This window comes from Myxocyprinus asiaticus, chromosome 6, assembly GCF_019703515.2.
Source record: "Myxocyprinus asiaticus isolate MX2 ecotype Aquarium Trade chromosome 6, UBuf_Myxa_2, whole genome shotgun sequence".
Lineage (NCBI taxonomy): Eukaryota > Metazoa > Chordata > Actinopteri > Cypriniformes > Catostomidae > Myxocyprinus > Myxocyprinus asiaticus.
The window spans coordinates 50396574-50416786 of NC_059349.1; the positions used below are offsets into that span (position 1 = coordinate 50396574).

At 36.2% G+C, this 20213-nt stretch overlaps 2 protein-coding genes across 10 annotated transcripts; both read right to left on the reverse strand.

Moving 5' to 3' along the window:
- Positions 1 to 2958: 2958 nt before the first annotated feature.
- Positions 2959 to 6810, reverse strand: LOC127443163 (CMRF35-like molecule 8). 9 transcript variants are annotated; one of them, XM_051701724.1, is made up of 12 exons: positions 6666 to 6810; positions 6153 to 6470; positions 5671 to 5952; positions 5545 to 5566; positions 5296 to 5349; positions 4931 to 5031; positions 4736 to 4794; positions 4135 to 4191; positions 3974 to 4042; positions 3306 to 3362; positions 3145 to 3213; positions 2959 to 3049 (listed from the first exon to the last, which is right to left on the reverse strand). In XM_051701724.1, exons 1-12 carry the CDS (start codon positions 6808 to 6810, stop codon positions 3005 to 3007), a joined length of 1278 nt encoding a protein of 425 aa, XP_051557684.1. In that variant the 3' UTR covers positions 2959 to 3004. The 9 variants fall into 9 exon arrangements, with proteins under 9 accessions (XP_051557684.1, XP_051557683.1, XP_051557685.1 ...); XM_051701723.1 differs by having other exon boundaries at positions 2959 to 3052; XM_051701725.1 differs by lacking the exon at positions 5296 to 5349 and having other exon boundaries at positions 2959 to 3052.
- A 5348-nt stretch (positions 6811 to 12158) lies between these two features.
- Positions 12159 to 15284, reverse strand: LOC127443177 (CMRF35-like molecule 1). Its single transcript, XM_051701758.1, has 6 exons — positions 15167 to 15284; positions 14416 to 14733; positions 13618 to 14247; positions 12847 to 13021; positions 12458 to 12521; positions 12159 to 12307 (listed from the first exon to the last, which is right to left on the reverse strand). The coding sequence occupies exons 1-3, from the start codon at positions 15201 to 15203 to the stop codon at positions 13874 to 13876; spliced, it is 729 nt and encodes a 242-aa protein (XP_051557718.1). The 5' UTR covers positions 15204 to 15284; the 3' UTR covers positions 12159 to 12307; positions 12458 to 12521; positions 12847 to 13021; positions 13618 to 13873.
- Between the last annotated feature and the right edge of the window lie 4929 nt (positions 15285 to 20213).

Genomic DNA, 20213 nt, shown 5'->3' on the forward strand with positions numbered 1-20213 from the left:
GCACTCTAAACTCAGGCGCTGAACACTACATCCCACTCGGACCACATTTATAAATATATATTGCTCTTTGCACTTTTGGTTAGATGCTAACTGCATTTCATTGGCCCTGTACTCTGCACAATGACAATAAAGTTGAATCTAATCTAATCTAATCATCTAAAAGCTGTTTAGGGTTAGGGAAATCCTGATGATTAAGCAATTTATATTCTAAAGTTTCATTCCTGAAAACCATTTTATAATTTATAATTGTTATTAAAATAAACATTCAAAATAAATACCTAGAAATCACTTTATTATATGTATAGAGCTGCATTACTTAAAAGTGTCTTCAGATCATGTACAATTTTTATGTAGCCTACCTGATGAAAAGTTTTTCTTTACCTGATTGTACAGTCAAAAACACAAAGTCATGATCATCTTGTGTGAAATAGCCACCAATCTCCACAGCACACCAGTAATATTTAGAGTCTGAGGTCTGCAGATTGTCCCATCGCACAGTAAAGAAATTCTGGGCCGGATAATCAGTGATGGAAAATGTCCCTGTATTATTTGCATATGCCAATATCCTGCATGAGCGCCAATATGTCCCCTTACACAAATATTTGCTGTTTTCTTTATATATTTTTTAATCATAAAGACATGGTACAATGCCAGATGCTCCAGCTTGTTCTCAGCACCTGCATGTAGACAACAGAGTAAAAATAAATAAAAGGGATAAAAATAAGTGTGCATTTACACAAATTCCTTTGATCTGAACTCTCAAATGGCAAAAGTTGTGTCCGATTATGGGACTGGAATTGATAGTTGTACATATAGAATTTTGAAGTTCATTTAGCCTTTTCAACAAAAGGATAAAATAGTTTAATAATGTTAATTACAGAGAAGTTCATACCTGAGATATAAAGCAAAATCTAGAAAGAATCAGAGGGTAAATCATGTCTAAAACAGAGTGCACACATGTTAGAGAGCCCTTCACTTCATCAAGTGCAAATGGAAGACAAATGATTCCTGTTTTTAACCTATTTTATAGGAAGAACAGAACAGTCTGATTATGAGTGTGAGATTTCTTTCTAAGAGAAAGAGGAAACTGACACAATGGTTTTAGATAGGGGTCAACCACAGTGAAATAAATACATACATACACACATAATAGTGGATTTTTTCTTTTGTTCTTGAAGCAAATGGGTAAGTGAAAATAAGATTTGCTGTGGTCTCCCATTCACTCACATTCACCACTGTCGAAGTTTACCCTGCAAACGTTTACTTCCATGTTCCAAAACCTGGAGTGTGAAAAAGGTCGATTAGCATGAAAGAAAGATGAATTTTAGATAGCAATTGTTCCTAACAGGTTTGTACGTCTGTTTGTGCAGACAGCAGGAAAAACAATGCTAAATGCAAATAAGAAAAAGCAAATAAGAAAAACGTATACAACGTATCCATCCAAAGGTTTTTTGTTTTTGCAACAATGGTGTAGCACATCAAAAAGTTTTCCAATATAACTGATGGAAAAGCAAATTATCGCAAAAATTTCACAAGTGTCGACATAATATTTTTCCTTTTAACTCTAGCGCATAAACTCTATGCCGATACTTCAAATGTCGTGAAAAACTGGTTTGGAAACACTTTTTGTCCAGAAAATTGGCATTAACACAAAAATGTATTGTCACATGACAGAATTTACCCCAATCATTAGCCTGTGTGAATCATGAGGACAAGGTATACATCTTTGAAAGCCAATTCAGGGTACATGGAGCATTACTTGGATTATGGATTGGTCTTATCGGCATACCTGCACAGATCCGATGCTGCAAACACATCTGCGTCATGACACTTCCAGGAGTGCCAACACAAATATCTCGTATCATGCACCTGTCATCGACAAGTGCATGGAGAACAAATGAATGGCCACTCTTTGTGATTAATTTAATCGCGGTAGACATACGTTTATTTATTAAATTTGCTTTTCCACAACATTCAAAATAATAGACGGCAGTCATGGAATTAGCCCACAATACAAAAAACATATAATTTATTTAAAAATAAATACACAATACTAGGAGAAAAGCATCAGTGTGCTTTTTTGGAACACTAACATACAGCCCAATTTTATAAAATTATTGTTTAGCTTACTTTTGACACAAAATAAAAGGGACATCTGGGAGGCGAAAAGTACACAATTAGCGATAAACACACATTTCTGTATGGAAACAGCTTAAGGGCAAATTTATTTTGTGATAAAACAAAACTCATGCAACAAAGTGTTTTTTAAACATGACGTCATCACGCACACCATTTTTTTTTTTTTTTATCAATAAAAGGCCATTTGAATGGAAATTTTGCAAACATTTATTTACACATTTTTACTTTGTCGATAACAAAACAGCACGATAATGTGGATGGACACTAGGTAACAAATTAACAAAGAAAGGTAGCACAAGCACACTTTTCAAGCATTTCATTTTTTAATGTTTTAAATGATGAACCCTGCATAATGTTCGAAAATCATATCCATAGTGATAAAACAAACACCTGCAGAAACTCATTCGCACACATCACATACAATACTGCTATAAGAACAATCAAGCAGGAAAGCTTTTTTGTTGGGTTAGACACTTTTTTTGGACTACACTGGTACCATGATGTATACATATACATCCTGTTGTTCAGGTGTGATTAGGCCTTTATGTGTACAATTCAAACCCCATGAGGAAAATGAAAATCAAACAAACATGTTATGTTAACTACATGAGTGCATTCAGTATTTGTAGTTGTGGTATAACGTTGGTAATAAAGGATTAATAATTGTGATTATAGATGCTGGTAGCTATAGTTTTCAAGAAGCTACTGAGCTGTTAGCTGAAGGTTTGATCCCAGTAGAACTAAAACGAGCCTGGAACTGAAATGAAAGTTTTGATAACAGTCTTCCATTATTGGATTTTTTTCTCTTTGGTAAAACACTGAGTCACTTCCTTAAGGCTGTTCCTGTTTTAATTCTGGCTGTTGGTCAATGTGGTGCGATATTGCTGTAGAATGTGCCACCTGTTGGAGACTGCTGGAAGTATTAATCATAGAATACAAATATATTATTATTATTATTATTATTATTATGTACAAAATCAACTTGAATATTTCTATATAACTTACTGCTTTACACCCTGGTGCATCTGTAATAGTACTGTAAGTCATCTCTGTGTTGGGATTCAGTGAAGGAGCCTATAATAAATATATCTGATTACTAATCAAATCCTTCTCTGTTTTAATATGTCATATTTCACATTGGTGTTATGAATGCCTGGTTTACTTACATTTGGATTGTCATCATTTATAGTGCTGTATACCACTGAATCTTTCGGGATAAAGGCCTATTTTTACACAAACAAACACAAAACAATAAATAAATAAAACTAAGTAACACTAAGTAACTAACATCTTGGAAGACACAATTGTTAAGATAAATTCCCTTATTGAAATATATTTAGATCACCCCTTTCACTTTTTGGTAAGAAAAGAAGGGACAAGTAGAACTGAATTTTTTGTGGTAGGTCTAATCAGCATTATGCCACAAACACTGTCGATTGAGCTTAACTTGTACTAAACCTAGAATATTAATTTATGTTTTTAGTGTGAATCAAGAGCTGCTAATTTACTGTAACTTCAACTGTCAGCTACACTGTGCTGACTTGCTTTCTATTTACTTGTTTACAGCTAATTATAGAAATCAGGATCCTTCTTAAACCAAATCCTTTGATCAAGGGCGTAGATTCCAGGGGGGATGGAGGGGAGGCCCCCCGACCCCCCCCACACACCTTCCCCCCAGTGTTCAAACCAAATCAACATCCTTGCTGCTGATAAACCATTCATAAAAATCTAAATGATCCCAAAGAATGATTTTTTATTCTGAGATAATAATATTCATTATTACTATTATTATTATTATGTACAAAATCAACTTGAATATTTCTGTATAACTTACTGCTTTACACCCTGGTGCATCTGTAATAGTACTGTAAGTCATCTCTGTGTTGGGATTCAGTGAAGGAGTCTGTAATAAATATATCTGATTACAAATCAAATCCTTCTCTGTTTTAATATGTCATATTTCACATTGGTGTTATGAATGCCTGGTTTACTTACATTTGGATTGTCATCATTTATAGTGCTGTATACCACTGAATCTTTCGGGATAAAGGCCTATTTTTACACAAACAAACACAAAACAATAAATAAATAAAACTGAGTAACACTAAGTAACTAACATCTTGGAAGACACAATTGTTAAGATAAATTCCCTTATTGAAATATATTTAGATCACCCCTTTCACTTTTTGGTAAGAAAAGAAGGGACAAGTAGAACTGAATTTTTTGTGGCAGGTCTAATCAGCATTATGCCACAAACACTGTCTAAAAATCTAAATGATCCCAAAGAATGATTTTTTATTCTGAGATCAAATCTAACAATTTAGAATAATAAATGTTATGCTCTAATGATAGTTGTCTGAATTTTAACATACAGTATTTACATATAACTGCTGCACTAAATTCTCAATGCACGAGTTTAAAAAAGCACTTGACTTTCATTCCTTTTCTCCTGCTTGAAAATAAGTTATGCCTTTTTTATCAGCCTGTGCATGAATATCACCTTTAATTTGACTTAATTATAAATAAATGTACATTTTTACAGCATAACAATTTTTGTGTAACTTTATATCAGATCATCATAAATAAACTGGCTTACTGTTTCAGTAGTCATGGCGCTGTTCCTCTCTCTGTTTTGGTTTTTACGTTCTTCTTTATCTTGAAAAGAAGAAGCAGCTTTATATTACATGGCATTAACACAATTCAGAGTATTGTTGAAATAAATGATATAATGGCATGGCATTAAAATAGATTTTTAAACAACAAATAAAAATGTTATGCAGGTCAAACTGACTGAATCTTTTTCTCCATCTCCAGATAAAAACACAGATCAGAGCCATTAACAGCAAAACTGCTGCTGAAGCTGGAAGCCACATAGACAGCATTGTATTATTCCTGTGAGAAAGAAAGAAACATTTTAAAGCTTTTATTTTAGGAGCATCAAAGATGAAAAAAATAAATAAATAAAAAATAATTCTGCTGAATTCTACTGAATGACACCAGAAAGATATTTATCAACTTCACTCATATTAATTTATTTCATCATTCATTCATTATTATTATTATTATTATTATTATTATTATTATTATTATTATTTTAAATCTGATTAAACCTTATTTATCTTATTTTAAACAATACACATGTTTGGAATGCTTTACCACTCTTCAGTGCCTGTTGGTATATTATTATTCTCTGAATTTCCTGTTCTATCTCTGTAAAAATAAAAATACAAAAGACAAAGAGAAGAAAATGAAAAATGTGTGGGTTTGAGGAGGTGTTAAAAAGAGGTGTTAGTATTAAAGAAAATAGAGGAATTACAAAACACACTATAAATGTTTCAGCAGGATGATCTGTATGACCTAAGCATTACATTAGCCCCAGTTTAACAGGAAAGTTTGCATACTTACGTGGCATTCTCAGAGTGGGTGACTGTGGTTGTAGTGGCAGAAATGGGAAAGGGCAGAACAAATTTAGCTGTTTGTTATTATGTAGTAATGAAACTGTGATATATCTGATTATTGACTGAGTTTTACCTGCAGTAACAGTAAGTTTAACAGGAACCTGTCGATCTCCTACAGAACACCAGTACCAGCCAGAATCACTCTCTGTCAGTCCAGTCATCACCACACTGAAGGATTCTCTCCCATCATCACTGATCTGGACTGATGAATTCTGGGATGTGTAACAGATCTGATCTTTATATCTGCACCACTGTTTGTCTTTACTCTTATTTCCAGAACTGTAGAGACACTGGACACTGATATTACCACCTTCCTGTCCAGTTATACTGCTGCTCACCACAGAGAGATCAGGAACTGAACACACAGACAGGTGTAGTTCGAAATGAATGAGAAATAAATGAGATATTTACAGTAGCATCAAAATAAATGAGAAATAAATGAAACATTTAGTATCAAAATGACATTACCCAAAGAAAAAGTTACATTACGTTTAAAATTACAATTATATTAATTTTAATTTAAAGAGTTAAAAAAGAAATACAAATAAATCATACCAGGTTTTATATCGAGATAATAAGAAAGGAAAAATATTGCTGGTTGTCCATCAGTCTCTACAGCACAATGATAAGGTCCAGAATGTGTCCCATTCAGATCTCTCATAGTCACAGTAAAGAGACTCTGATCAGGATAATCAATTACTGACAGATTTCTCATTGTTGTGTTTGTGTAAGTACAAGATCGATCAATATCTGAGAACCAGTATTTCCTCCGCTGTGTGTATTTCATCTCATAATGACATGGGATAGTGACAGATCCTTCAGTCTTAAGAGATAATGAATGGTTCGCTGAGCCAGTATAGTCACATTCTGTACCTGAACAAACAATACACAAACCATTATTATGATAAGGACCAACACAATAAATCACCTTTTTTGTAGTTGTTGTTGTTGTTGTTGTTGCATTACACATTAAACACATGAAACCAACATTCACACTTGAATGTGCACCTGCAATATTAAATTAAATGGTATCAGAATTAATAATAACACAATATATATAAATCTCACCTAAAATTTGGCAAAAGCAAATTAGGGTGTAGAAAATAGACGACTTTCTGCATGTGACCATCTTGTTGGTTTCTCTTCCTGCATTTGTACTTTTAAGCTGAAATAACCAGTTGACTTCCCTTTTTTTTTCATCTCTCTCTCTCATGTAACAGTATTCATGCACAGCAGAGAAATCACTCTAAGACGTCTTGCGCCACCTTGTTAAAAGCATCAGTATTTGTATGGGTAAATTATTGATATAAAAACTACACAGTCAAGAAGCAGATATTAGCACTGAACAAAATATGAGTGTCACTCATCATGTGGATTTAGGAAGCTTTTAATCTGTCAAAACATTTAAATGATTTCTATAAAATGTGTCATTTAATGGCTTATATATATATATATATATATATATATATATACAGGTGCATCTCAATAAATTAGAATGTCGTGGAAAAGTTCATTTATTTCAGTAATTCAACTCAAATTGTGAAACTCGTGTATTAAATAAATTCAGTGCACACAGACTGAAGTAGTTTAAGTCTTTGGTTCTTTTAATTGTGATGATTTTGGCTCACATTTAACAAAAACCCACCAATTCACCATCTCAAAAAATTAGAATATGGTGACATGCCAATCAGCTAATCAACTCAAAACACCTGCAAAGGTTTCCTGAGTCTTCAAAATGGTCTCTCAGTTTGGTTCACTAGGCTACACAATCATGGGGAAGACTGCTGATCTGACAGTTGTCCAGAAGACAATCATTGACACCCTTCACAAGGAGGGTAAGCCACAAACATTCATTGCCAAAGAAGCTGGCTGTTCACAGAGTGCTGTATCCAAGCATGTTAACAGAAAGTTGAGTGGAAGGAAAAAGTGTGGAAGAAAAAGATGCACAACCAACCGAGAGAACCGCAGCCTTATGATTGTCAAGCAAAATCGATTCAAGAATTTGGGTGAACTTCACAAGGAATGGACTGAGGCTGGGGTCAAGGCATCAAGAGCCACCACACACAGACACTACAGTTGTCGTATTCCTCTTGTTAAGCCACTCCTGAACCACAGACAACGTCAGAGGCGTCTTACCTGGGCTAAGGAGAAGAAGAACTGGACTGTTGCCCAGTGTTCCAAAGTCCTCTTTTCAGGTGAGAGCAAGTTTTGTATTTCATTTGGAAACCAAGGTCCTAGAGTCTGGAGGAAGGGTGGAGAAGCTCATAGCCCAAGTTGCTTGAAGTCCAGTGTTAAGTTTCCACAGTCTGTGATGATTTGAGGTGCAATGTCATCTGCTGGTGTTGGTCCATTGTGTTTTTTGAAAACCAAAGTCACTGCACCCGTTTACCAAGAAATTTTGGAGCACTTCATGCTTCCTTCTGCTGACCAGCTTTTTAAAGATGATGATTTCATTTTCCAGCAGGATTTGGCACCTGCCCACACTGCCAAAAGCACCAAAAGTTGGTTAAATGACCATGGTGTTGGTGTGCTTGACTGGCCAGCAAACTCACCAGACCTGAACACCATAGAGAATCTATGGGGTATTGTCAAGAGGAAAATGAGAAACAAGAGACCAAAAAATGCAGATGAGCTGAAGGCCACTGTCAAAGAAACCTGGGCTTCCATACCACCTCAGCAGTGCCACAAACTGATCACCTCCATGCCACACCGAATTGAGGCAGTAATTAAAGCAAAAGGAGCCCCTACCAAGTATTGAGTACATATACAGTAAATTAACATACTTTCCAGAAGGCCAACAATTCACTAAAAATGTTTTTTTTTTATTGGTCTTATGATGTATTCAAATTTTTTGAGATAGTGAATTGGTGGGTTTTTGTTAAATGTGAGCCAAAATCATCACAATTAAAAGAACCAAAGACTTAAACTACTTCAGTCTGTGTGCATTGAATTTATTTAATACACGAGTTTCACAATTTGAGTTGAATTGCTGAAATAAATGAACTTTTCCACGACATTCTAATTTATTGAGATGCACCTGTATATACTGTATATGCACATTATATTAGTAATGTTATTTTAATTTTGCAGCTATGTGGAGTTGAATGGGAATAGGCAGATTCCCAAAAGAACACCAATGCCAGGCATAATTATTCTCTATCAGTCCTGTCAATAGACACTAAAACTGATTTCTATTTATCACTTTTTAAGTCAAACCATATTCTAGGCATGATTTGAATTGGTATACATGTGTATACATGTGTTTCACATAAACATGATCCATCCCAGTCTGAATCTTCACATTCAAGATCTCCTCTATGCATAATGAAATACTTATGTGTGGAGACAGAGAGAGAGAGAGAGAGAGAGAGAGAGAGAGAGAGAGAGAGAGAGAGAGAGAGAGCTGTAAACCACTATGACAGAACCACAGAAAGGACGTGTCATATAAAAGCTGAATGTTGATGTTTTTCTCACGAACAGTATTTTTTTTTTTTTTTTTTTTTTTTTTTTTTTGAAGCCTTTAAGCACATTAATCAATGATTCTAACAAATAAATGACATAATTTATTTCATGATCAGGGATGCAAACTCATGAGGGGCGAAAAAGGGGAGACAATCACTGGTCCGTGAACATGTTCTCCAAGGCATATCTTCAAAGTTGTGGCAAAATGGCTTAAGGACAACAAAGTCAAGGTACTGGAGTGGCCATCACAAAGCCCTGACCTCAATCCAATAAAAAAAAAAATGTTGTGGGCAGAACTGAAAAAGCGTGTGCGAGCAAGGAGGCCTACAAACCTGACTCAGTTACACCAGTTCTGTCTGGAGGAATGGGCCAAAATTCCAGCAACTTATTGTGAGAAGCTTGTGGAAGGTTACCCAAAATGTTAGACCCAAGTTAAACAATTTAAAGGCAATGCTACCAAATACTAACATAATGTATGTAAACTTCTGACCCACTGGGAATGTGATGAAAGAAATAAAAGCTGAAATAAATAATTCTCTCTACAATTATTCTGACATTTCACATTCTTAAAATAAAGTAGTGATTCTAACTGACCTAAGACAGGGAATGTTTTCTATGATTGGATGGATGGATTGATGGATCTATATTTAAGTCACTTTCATTTAAATTGCATTTTTTCTGTATTTCAATAACTAAAATGTAATCAAACAGAATAATCTAAATTGTAAAACTGCACGTCCATCAAGCATCTAATCCAATCAGGCTTCGTGATATTTGATGAAGAGTGCAGATCTGCTCGTGCTGCTCCGTCTGAGCTTCTGGATGAGCAAATAAACACATGTAAGCATTTTATACATAATTTTAAGAGTACTCGAAAGTATTTCTGAAACGATATTGAGAGGACTAACTGTTCAGGGTGGAAGTACACAGACAGGTGGAATCGGCCTTGGAACAGCGCAGTTTTCCAGTTAAGTCTTTTGGAGATTCAGTGCACTTGTTTGCCAGCACTGTATTTTTAAATGTATCTTAACTGGTTGTTTTATATAAGTTGATTGTGTAAATTATATTTATACTAATTGCTTTGTATTAAACTTATGTAAGGGCACCGGCACTCATGCACGACTGCAACTGTGAGCACAAGCCTTTAAAAGCATAACCTGCTCCAGGTTTGTTAAAAGATATTTGTGATGAGGAGGAGTGCGGGGCCAGACCGTGAGTGTGCATGGCCGGCCCCCTATCAGCCAAGGAGAGGGATAAAGCCAAGCCGAATGCGGCAGTTCGGGAGAGAGAGAGCCACACGTGTGTGTGTTTTGTGTCTTTTTGTTTAAGTTTTCATTAAAATATTACTTTGATGCATCGTCCGGTTCCCGCCTCCTCCTTGCCCATCCTTTATAATTGTTACACTGGTGCCGAAACCCGGGAAGGAGGAAGGATGGGCTGTCGTGGAGTCCTCGCCACTGCCATCCGCCCAAAGGAGGAAACGTCCTGACGTGGAGGAAAGGCCGCCATCCACGAGGGTGGAGGGGCTCGCATTCGGCCGCCTGAAGCGGTGGAGCTGCTGCCAGGGGCAGAAGGGCTCGCTACCGGCCGCCAGAACGCGGAGGGACGTTCCATCCACCAGGCGTCAGAGGACTCGCTCCGGCCCGCCCGAGTCCAGAGGGTGGAGGAGTGGTCGAGGATCAGGTGGCCGTATGTCTGTCAATTTCGTTCTGTATAGCCTTTTCCATAAATGTATTCTAAATATTCAATATTTCCCCAAAAATATTTCAAATATATCTGTCCATCTTAAATAAATTAATATCCATAATCTTTCATGCATACAATGTGAGGTGGCTTTGGGACTAAACGTCACCTTATGCGGGCCGAATTATTATTATTATTATTTTAAACCTTGTTGTACCCACAAAAGGCACATGCAGAGAGCTAATAAAGTCCTGAATCAACTTTATACTGATACATTAACCAACATTGGGGTAAAGCAGAAGGGAGCACACACAATCATTGCTCTTGTTTCTTTAGCTGTAATAAGCCTTATGAAACCGAACATGATCACAAAGTAATACATAAAAAAATAAAATATTTTTTTATTTTTTTTGTTGAATAATTACATTTTAATTACAGATCTGCTTCTCAGTCGAAACCTACACTGTAAAAAGAACACTGTGAAATCTACAGTAACTGGCTGGCAGCAATTAGCTAGTAAGTCGCTGTAGTACATTACACAGTATGCTTACTGTAAATGTAATCACAGTACCAATAAAATACTGTAATTGTTATTACAGTAATAATCACAGTACTGTAATTGTCATCAGAGTAATAGGATGCTGTATTTTTTATCCCAGCAAATATTAGACTACTGTAACAGGCATTACTGCATTAATTTTAATACTGTAAATTAATAACTGTAAAATGAAGACACTGTTTTTGTCACAAAAATGATATTTATTGTATCATTTTATTCAACTTTCAACATTTTAAATGTAAAAATATATAGGCACTAAATAGATTTTATTTTGTATTTTTCATTTTGTAAAGAAAATAAAATATTTTGTAAACAACAACACTACTTTCCTGAACATACAAATCCTTCCTCTTTGTTCAAGTTACCCTGACAATGTAAACTGCATGGCCTGAAATTCTTTTGTTAATATTTCATGCATATTTAGAGAATTTTAAAATGATTGATTTATTGTTTGAGGAGTTTTAGTTAAATTGACTGTACTTCTAGAGACAAATATAAAAGAAAGAAAATACAAAGGGAAGGAGTTGTTAATCATAAAGATGTGTGCAAGTCCTCAATTGTTTTACATTTGCTTTCTGAGACTCGCTGACAGTCACATGTATCCTAGTAACGTTGATTCAGTGTGAAGAAACACACAAAAACATCACTTTTTAGAAAACTCTGTCACACAAGATATTTTCAAGTAATTTTTACAAACAAAACAGTAAAATCCAAGGGCATTATTAAGTCCCACCACCCTGTGTTCTGTGTAACAGTGAATAAGGTCAACAAATAATCTTGATCTCTAGAGTTATGTCTTTATGGAAAGTATTCAAGGTAAAAATGAATTAACAGTCTCACCTGGTATCAGTTGTTCTGCCAGTCATACTCAGTGAAGTCCCTGATGAACAATGCCACATGTGGATTGAGGGACTCATTCTTTCGTTGGACCATCTTGCCAGTCCTTCTGCTCACCTGGACCTTGGAAGCGCACATACTCTGCTCTGGATGTATCCTAACAAAAAATCTGTAAATATAAAAGGCACCATACATTATCCTAGCCAAGGAGATAGTTTGGATTCTTACCCATATAGTGGTATTTGCTGCTCCATGGGAGTGTAATACATCCACCAAGTTCCTATGCTATCAAAAATGTTGTGCTGTTTAAAAGTCTTACCCATTGTTGCATTTTGTTTCGCCTCGACCCGCTTCAGTACTTGGTAACCCATGCCTCACGTAAGCTAGCAAGAGAAAAACGAGTGACAAGCTTCTCCAAATAGAGCTAGTGCACCAACACACACACACGATTCCAACTGAACTTTTATCCAATAATGTTACTCCTACACCAAACTGATGACGTTATCAACTAAATGTCACCAGATAACAAAATCTATCAAAAATTTCATGTCCAAATACTTTCTTTTGGTAATATTATGCACACCAGCTTACTAGCTAAGGAGAGTGCCTCTCTCTCTCTCTCTCTCTCTCTCTCTCTCTCTCTCTCCCAGTGCACTCTAAACGCACAGGTAACTTTACATGAGGAAACTTTATAATGAGCAAAGTTACCTTGCTGAAGTCAAAGGCTGAAGAAAGTGTGGAATCTTGTCAGTAAGCTCTTGCAACAAAATAGAGTGGAGAAAAGCAGGTGGCCATCTGCATATCATTATACACCCATCATTTGTGTAACTGTAAACATGTCGGGTCCTCCTCTGTCTGCGTGATAACAAAAACTAGAAAACGTCTGTGTTGGAAATAATGCAAAGTGTACCATCAGCAAAGACAGATTATTGTTTCTACTGCTGAAAAAAAAAAAAAAAAATCCCACTCAGAATTACTGTATTGTGATTTGCAGGAAAATATATTTACACTAGAATTCACCTGCCAAAGAAATTTGACCATGATGCTTTGCAGATCTACAGCAACATGCTGTATACAGGTTCTACAGTAAGCATTTGTTCATTATACAGTAATAATGCTGTGAAAACTACACAAATTGGTTACAGTGTAAAATAGTTTATGACAAGTTCCAGAACAGAATCGTTCTTATAAACTATCTCTCTCTCTCTCTCTCTCTCTCTCTCTCTCTCTCTCTCTCTCTCTCTCTATATATATATATATATATATATATATATATATTCTTTCTAATGACCTGAAACATCAGTCTTCACAGATTAGCCCAACCCACACTATTAGTCCATGTACTTGACAAACAGCCCCAGAAGATGAAGACAAAGAAAATCTTGACTAAATTACTAATAATGTATATATTAATATTTTCATACAAAAACAAACATTTGTGTAACTTTATTGTATATTCTTATAAATTGAAGGACTTACTTTGTCAGTGGTCTTGGTGCTATTCCTCTCTCTGGTTTGGTTTTTATTTTAGTAAAACTGCTGCTGAAGTTGAAAGCCGCACAGACTGAATTTTATTATTCCTGTGGGGGAAAAGGAGACATTTGAAAACTTATTTTTTTTAACGAAGACACGTTTGCAATATTTTAACCGCTCTTCACTGCCTGTGGGTGTAATTATTATTCTCCAAATTTCTTGTTCCACTGAAAAATAAAAATAAAATAAAAAGTGGTTACAGTTACAATAAAAGTAGAAACATTTTGGCTGCTTTTCTTATGTAGCAATAAAATCTTGATATCGATAAATACTGAGGTTTTTTCCCTGGTTTTCCCTTAATAACAGTGAGTTGAACAGGAACCTGTCGATCTCCTACAGAACACCAGTACCAGCCAGAATCACTCTCTGTCAGTCCAGTCATCACCACACTGAAGGATTCTCTCCCATCATCACTGATCTGGACTGATGAATTCTGGGATGTGTAACAGATCTGATCTTTATATCTGCACCACTGTTTGTCTTTACTCTTATTTCCAGAACTGTAGAGACACTGGACACTGATATTACCACCTTCCTGTCCAGTTATACTGCTGCTCACCACAGAGAGATCAGGAACTGAACACACAGACAGGTGTAGTTCGAAATGAATGAGAAATAAATGAGATATTTACAGTAGTATCAAAATGACATTACCCAAAGTAAAAGTTACATTACATTTAAAATTACCATTATATTAACATTTGAATTTAAAGAATTAAGAAAATAAATAAAACTAAATCATACCAGGTTTTATATCGAGATAATAAGAAAGGAAAAATATTGCTGGTTGTCCATCAGTCTCTACAGCACAATAATAAGGTCCAGAATGTGTCCACTTCAGATCTCTCATAGTCACAGTAAAGAGACTCTGATCAGGATAATCAATTACTGACAGATTTCTCATTGTTGTGTTTGTGTAAGTACAAGATCGATCAATATCTGAGTACCAGTATTTCCTCCGCTGTGTGTATTTCATCTCATAATGACATGGGATAGTGACAGATCCTTCAGTCTTAAGAGATAATGAATGGTTCGCTGAGCCACCATAGTCACATTCTGCACCTGAACAAACAATACACAATTCATGATTCTAGCCAGGAATAACACAATAAATCACTATATGATGTGCTACATTCCTCACGTAAATCACATTCAACATCAACTCGTACATTTAAATGTGTAAAAAAATAAAACAAATAATTAATACTTAATACTTAACCTTAAATTGGGGCCTATAAAAGAGCTGCCTTTCCATATATGACTATATTTTGCTATTGTATAAATTATTCATTTTCATAATGACATGGGGCTGAGACAGAACCTCCTGCCCAAAAAATAACTATCATATCTTTATCACAATGTTTTGGGTCAAGAGTTGTTGTTTTTGTTTTCTTTGTATGCCAAGCATCCATGTTCATCTTTTAATTCTTTCAAACATCTTAAACATTCATGTAGTAATAACTTTAAATTAAAAATAGAAATGGAGAATACTTGCCTGTTATGAGCCAAAGAAAAATCCAAATGGACCCCATGAGACCAACTGTCTGTCAATGAGTTGTGACAATGTCATCTAAAAATGTTTTTGGTATTGTGGTCCATTGACTTCCTCTGTTCTGTTGTCACTTTGAATATGTCACACTATGCAAAGAGGAAGAAACATCTGAAAAGACTGCACAAAATAATGCTAGTTTGTATTCAGTTGAATATGTTGGTTTCAAACACCCTCTTAAACTGGAATATTTTTTGTGAATTTTGTCCTCCAAACTAAGTTTTCAGATGTAATATTTTTCTAAAGTTCAATCTTTTATTTATAATCTACTTTCATTAAATAATTTACTCTTGTCTGTGTGTACAGTATGTATTATTACCCAACAAAACCACTAACATACAGTACATTCAGTCAAGAGAAAACTATTTAATGAAAGTAGATTATAAAAATAAAAGATTGAACTTTTCTCAGGACAAATGAATATTTAAGTTATCACATACTAATGGGGCAAGTTGTCAAATGAGTACTTTATTAAATATCCATTTATACTTTAGTTATAAATGTATAACTTCATAATATATTAATTGCAGCATTTGTTGGCCAAAACAATAGTTTGATATGTATATTGCCTTTTACATTATGGTTTCATGGATCGTTTTGTGTTTCATAAATGTTTTACATAGTGCTGAAAAGACTATAGGATATTTAATGGCAGGTTCAAAAGGTCTACATGTACCATATGTATTTTTTTTTTTTCTGGCCAATATTGACAAATGTTTAAAGCTTTTATGTAGCTAAGATTTTAAGGTATGTGGCTATAGAGAAATTGACTTTTAAAACTAAACTAACCATGAGAAATAGTAAATCGGAAGTATAAAATTGTAACAGCTAGCTCCAGTCTCTCTGTAATGAGTCAACCGAGTTGAGATCCATGTGCAGCTTTAATAACAATAAACGCAGTAATACAGACAGGCAGGGGTCAATCACCAGCAACAGTAATATCCAAGGTAATCCAGAAAGGTAGTCAATAAACAGGCAAGAGGTCAGGGCAGGCTGCAGACAATCACAGGTTATCTCCAGTTAAACAAGGCAGTAATAGTTGGCAGGCAGCAATGGGTCAAAACAGGGCAAACAGCCCAAGATCATACACAGGAGATGCAATAATAAATAACATATTTTGAGTTTGAGACACACAATGCAACAAACACTGATTTACAGATGCTGAAACAAAATGTGTTACGACAGTCTCCCCACACATCTGTTCATATCTCATTTGAACATAAAATTTAGATCTAAAATTCACACCCCCATGAGCAAATGAAAATCAAGCAAGCATGTTATTTTAACTGTATGAGTGCCGTGACGGGGCAGATCGTCACCGTTGGCATGGTAACACTGGCACACATTTACACACCTGCAACATTCCAAAGATTGATGGATACTCCAAGGCTGTGAAGAGTGGTCTGCTGCATACCTTGATGATGTTGTCATTTACAGCAACACCTGGGCAGACCACACTGACCATCTACAGCAGACCTTGGAAAGGATCCAGAGGGTGGGATTGACCTTGAATGTGGCAAAGTGTAAGTGGGCACAGCAGGAGACCAGCTACCTCGGGTACCATCTGGGCAATGGCATACTGTGACCCAAAGTTGACAAGGTGGAGGCGATACGGCGGAGGCCGAGGCCCAGGACTAAGAAAGAGGTGAGATCCTGCTTGGGTCTCGTGGGGTGGTACAGAAGGTTAATCCCCAGTTTTGCTACCATTGCGACACCCCTAACCAACCTACTAACAAAGGCCATGAAGAACCTGGTTGTGTGGACTGAGGACTGTGGGACAGCGTTCCAAACACTGAAGGAAAGGATCTGCTCCAGCCCAGCTCAGCAAGTATTGATGCTAACTACCACCCCTGGAGTCATGAGTTCGAATCCAGGGTGTGCTGAGTGACTCCAGTCAGGTCTTCTAAGCAACCAAATTGTTCCGGTTGCTAGGGAGGGTAGAGCCACATGGGGTAACCTCCACGTGGTCGCAATTAGTGGTTCTCTCTCTCAATGGGGCACGTGGTAAGTTGTGCGTGGATTGCGGAGAGTAGCACGAGCCTCCACATCCGGAGTCTCCACGATGTCATGCACAACAAGCCACGTGATAAGATGCGCGGATTGACGGTCTCAGAAGTGGAGGCAACTGAGACTTGTCCTCCACCACCCGGATTGAGGTGTGTAACCACGCCACCACGAGGACCTACTAAGTAATGGGAATTGGGCATTCCAAATTGGGAGAAAAGGGGATATATATATATATATATATATATATATATATATATATATATATATATATATATATATATATATATATATATATTAAAAAAAAAGAACATGAAATAGTTGGGGTGAATTCAGTCCTCATTTTGACTTTTCTTTTTGGTAAAACACAGACACTCTTCACAAAGTAATTTTGATGATTAATGTTGTATCACAGTGCTGTAGATTACATTTTAAATGTAGTGCCTCTAGAATTTATTTCACCAGGAAAATTGGCTCACATTTAACAAAAACCCACCAATTCACTATCTCAAAAAATTAGAATACATCATAAGACCAATAAAAAAAACATTTTTAGTGAATTGTTGGCCTTCTGGAAAGTATGTTCATTTACTGTATATGTACTCAATACTTGGTAGGGGCTCCTTTTGCTTTAATTACTGCCTCAATTCGGCGTGGCATGGAGGTGATCAGTTTGTGGCACTGCTGAGGTGGTATGGAAGCCCAGGTTTCTTTGACAGTGGCCTTCAGCTCATCTGCATTTTTTGGTCTCTTGTTTCTCATTTTCCTTCTTGACAATACCCCATAGATTCTCTATGGGGTTCAGGTCTGGTGAGTTTGCTGGCCATTCAAGCACACCAACACCATGGTCATTTAACCAACTTTTGGTGCTTTTGGCAGTGTGGGCAGGTGCCAAATCCTGCTGGAAAATGAAATCAGCATCTTTAAAAAGCTGGTCAGCAGAAGGAAGCATGAAGTGCTCCAAAGTTTCTTGGTAAATGGGTGCAGTGACTTTGGTTTTCAAAAAACACAATGGACCAACACCAGCAGATGACATTGCACCCCAAATCATCACAGACTGTGGAAACTTAACACTGGACTTCAAGCAACTTGGGCTATGAGCTTCTCCACCCTTCCTCCAGACTCTAGGACCTTGGTTTCCAAATGAAATACAAAACTGCTCTCATCTGAAAAGAGGACTTTGGAACACTGGGCAACAGTCCAGTTCTTCTTCTCCTTAGCCCAGGTAAGACACATCTGACGTTGTCTGTGGTTCAGGAGTGGCTTAACAAGAGGAATACGACAACTGTAGCCAAATTCCTTGACATGTCTGTGTGTGGTGGCTCCTGATGCCTTGTCCCCAGCCTCAGTCCATTCCTTGTGAAGTTCACCCAAATTCTTGAATCGATTTTGCTTGACAATCATAAGGCTGCGGTTCTCTCGGTTGGTTGTGCATCTTTTTCTTCCACACTTTTTCCTTCCACTCAACTTTCTGTTAACATGCTTGGATACAGCACTCTGTGAACAGCCAGCTTCTTTGGCAATGAATGTTTGTGGCTTACCCTTCTTGTGAAGGGTGTCAGTGATTGTCTTCTGGACAACTGTCAGATCAGCAGTCTTCCCCATGATTGTGTAGCCTAGTGAACCAAACTGAGAGACCATTTTGAAGGCTCAGGAAACCTTTGCAGGTGTTTTGAGTTGATTAGCTGATTGGCATGTCACCATGTTCTAATTTTTTGAGATGGCGAATTGGTGGGTTTTTGTTAAATGTGAGCCAAAATCATCACAATTAAAAGAGCCAAAGACTTAAACTACTTCAGTCTGTGTGCATTGAATTTATTTAATACACGAGTTTCACAATTTGAGTTGAATTACTGAAATAAATGAACTTTTCCTCAACATTCTAATTTATTGAGATGCACCTGTATATATATATATATATATACATACATACATACAGTTGTGCTCAAAAGTTTGCATAACCTGGCAGAAATTGTGAAATTTTGGCACTAATTTTGAAAATATGACTGATCATGCAAAAAACTGTCTTTTATTTAAGGATAGTGATCATATGAAGCCATTTATTATCACATAGTTGTTTGGCTCCTTTTTAAATCATAATGATAATAGAAATCACCCAAAATGCCCTGATCAAAAGTTTACATACCCTTGAATGTTTGGCCTTGTTATATATACATATACACACACACACACACACATATATATATATATATATAGATATATAGATATAGATATAGATATAGATATAGATATAGATATAGATATATACACACATACATACACAATGTATATATATATGTATGTATGTATGTATATATATATATACATACATACATACATACATATATATATATATACACACACACACACACACACATATATAAATATATACATATATATATATATATATATATATATATATATATATATAAACGGATCGGAAGGTAACCATTACGTTATCTCCACGTAAACACCTTTTTATTAAAAGTGTGCAACAATAAGTATGCATACGTCAAGCTGTAAGGTAGCTAATGTTAACATAAATGTCTGAACTGAACATATTTAGTTTTGCCTGGAACACCTGTAACTGCAGGCGGCTCCCTCTCCTCTTGCAGCTGCTTGACCATATGCTTAAGGGGGTGGATTCCATCATGTCATTGTACTCCAATTTAAGTAAGTTAAGATTGTTGTTGATACGTTGCGTTGTTGAGCAGAGTGACATAGTAAACAAACATCAGTTCTGAAGTGCATTCTGTGTGTGGGTCTTTTAATGTGAGTCAGGCAGAACATCACATCTTAAATTTGAGCCACTGCACCTCTTCAGTGCAGAGCCATCAGGCTTCACACCTGCAGATCCTACAAATGCTTTTTATAAACCATGTGGAGGGCGACTAGTCAACTACAGGCTGACAGCATCGACTAGGTTAGCTGTAGTAAACTAGACTATGCACCCCCTAGGGAGAATTAGAACCCGGAACCTCTAAAAACT

Bases quoted from the DNA above. Each gene is read 5' to 3' on its own strand.
- LOC127443177 (XM_051701758.1), bottom strand. From the start codon at position 15,203: ATGGGGTCCATTTGGATTTTTCTTTGGCTCATAACAG. The intron at 14,734-15,166 runs GCAAGTATTCTC...TTGTTTGTTCAG, and splicing joins TTTTCTTTGGCTCATAACAG to GTGCAGAATGTGACTATGGT. The intron at 14,248-14,415 runs GTATGATTTAGT...CTGTGTGTTCAG, and splicing joins TTATCTCGATATAAAACCTG to TTCCTGATCTCTCTGTGGTG.
- LOC127443163 (XM_051701723.1), bottom strand. From the start codon at position 6,810: ATGAGAGAGAGAGATGAAAAAAAAAGGGAAGTCAACTGGTTATTTCAG. The intron at 5,032-5,295 runs GTAAAGCATTCC...TCTTTCTCACAG, and splicing joins CCAACAGGCACTGAAGAGTG to GAATAATACAATGCTGTCTA. The intron at 4,192-4,735 runs GTAAGCCAGTTT...GTGTAAAAATAG, and splicing joins GCGCCATGACTACTGAAACA to GCCTTTATCCCGAAAGATTC.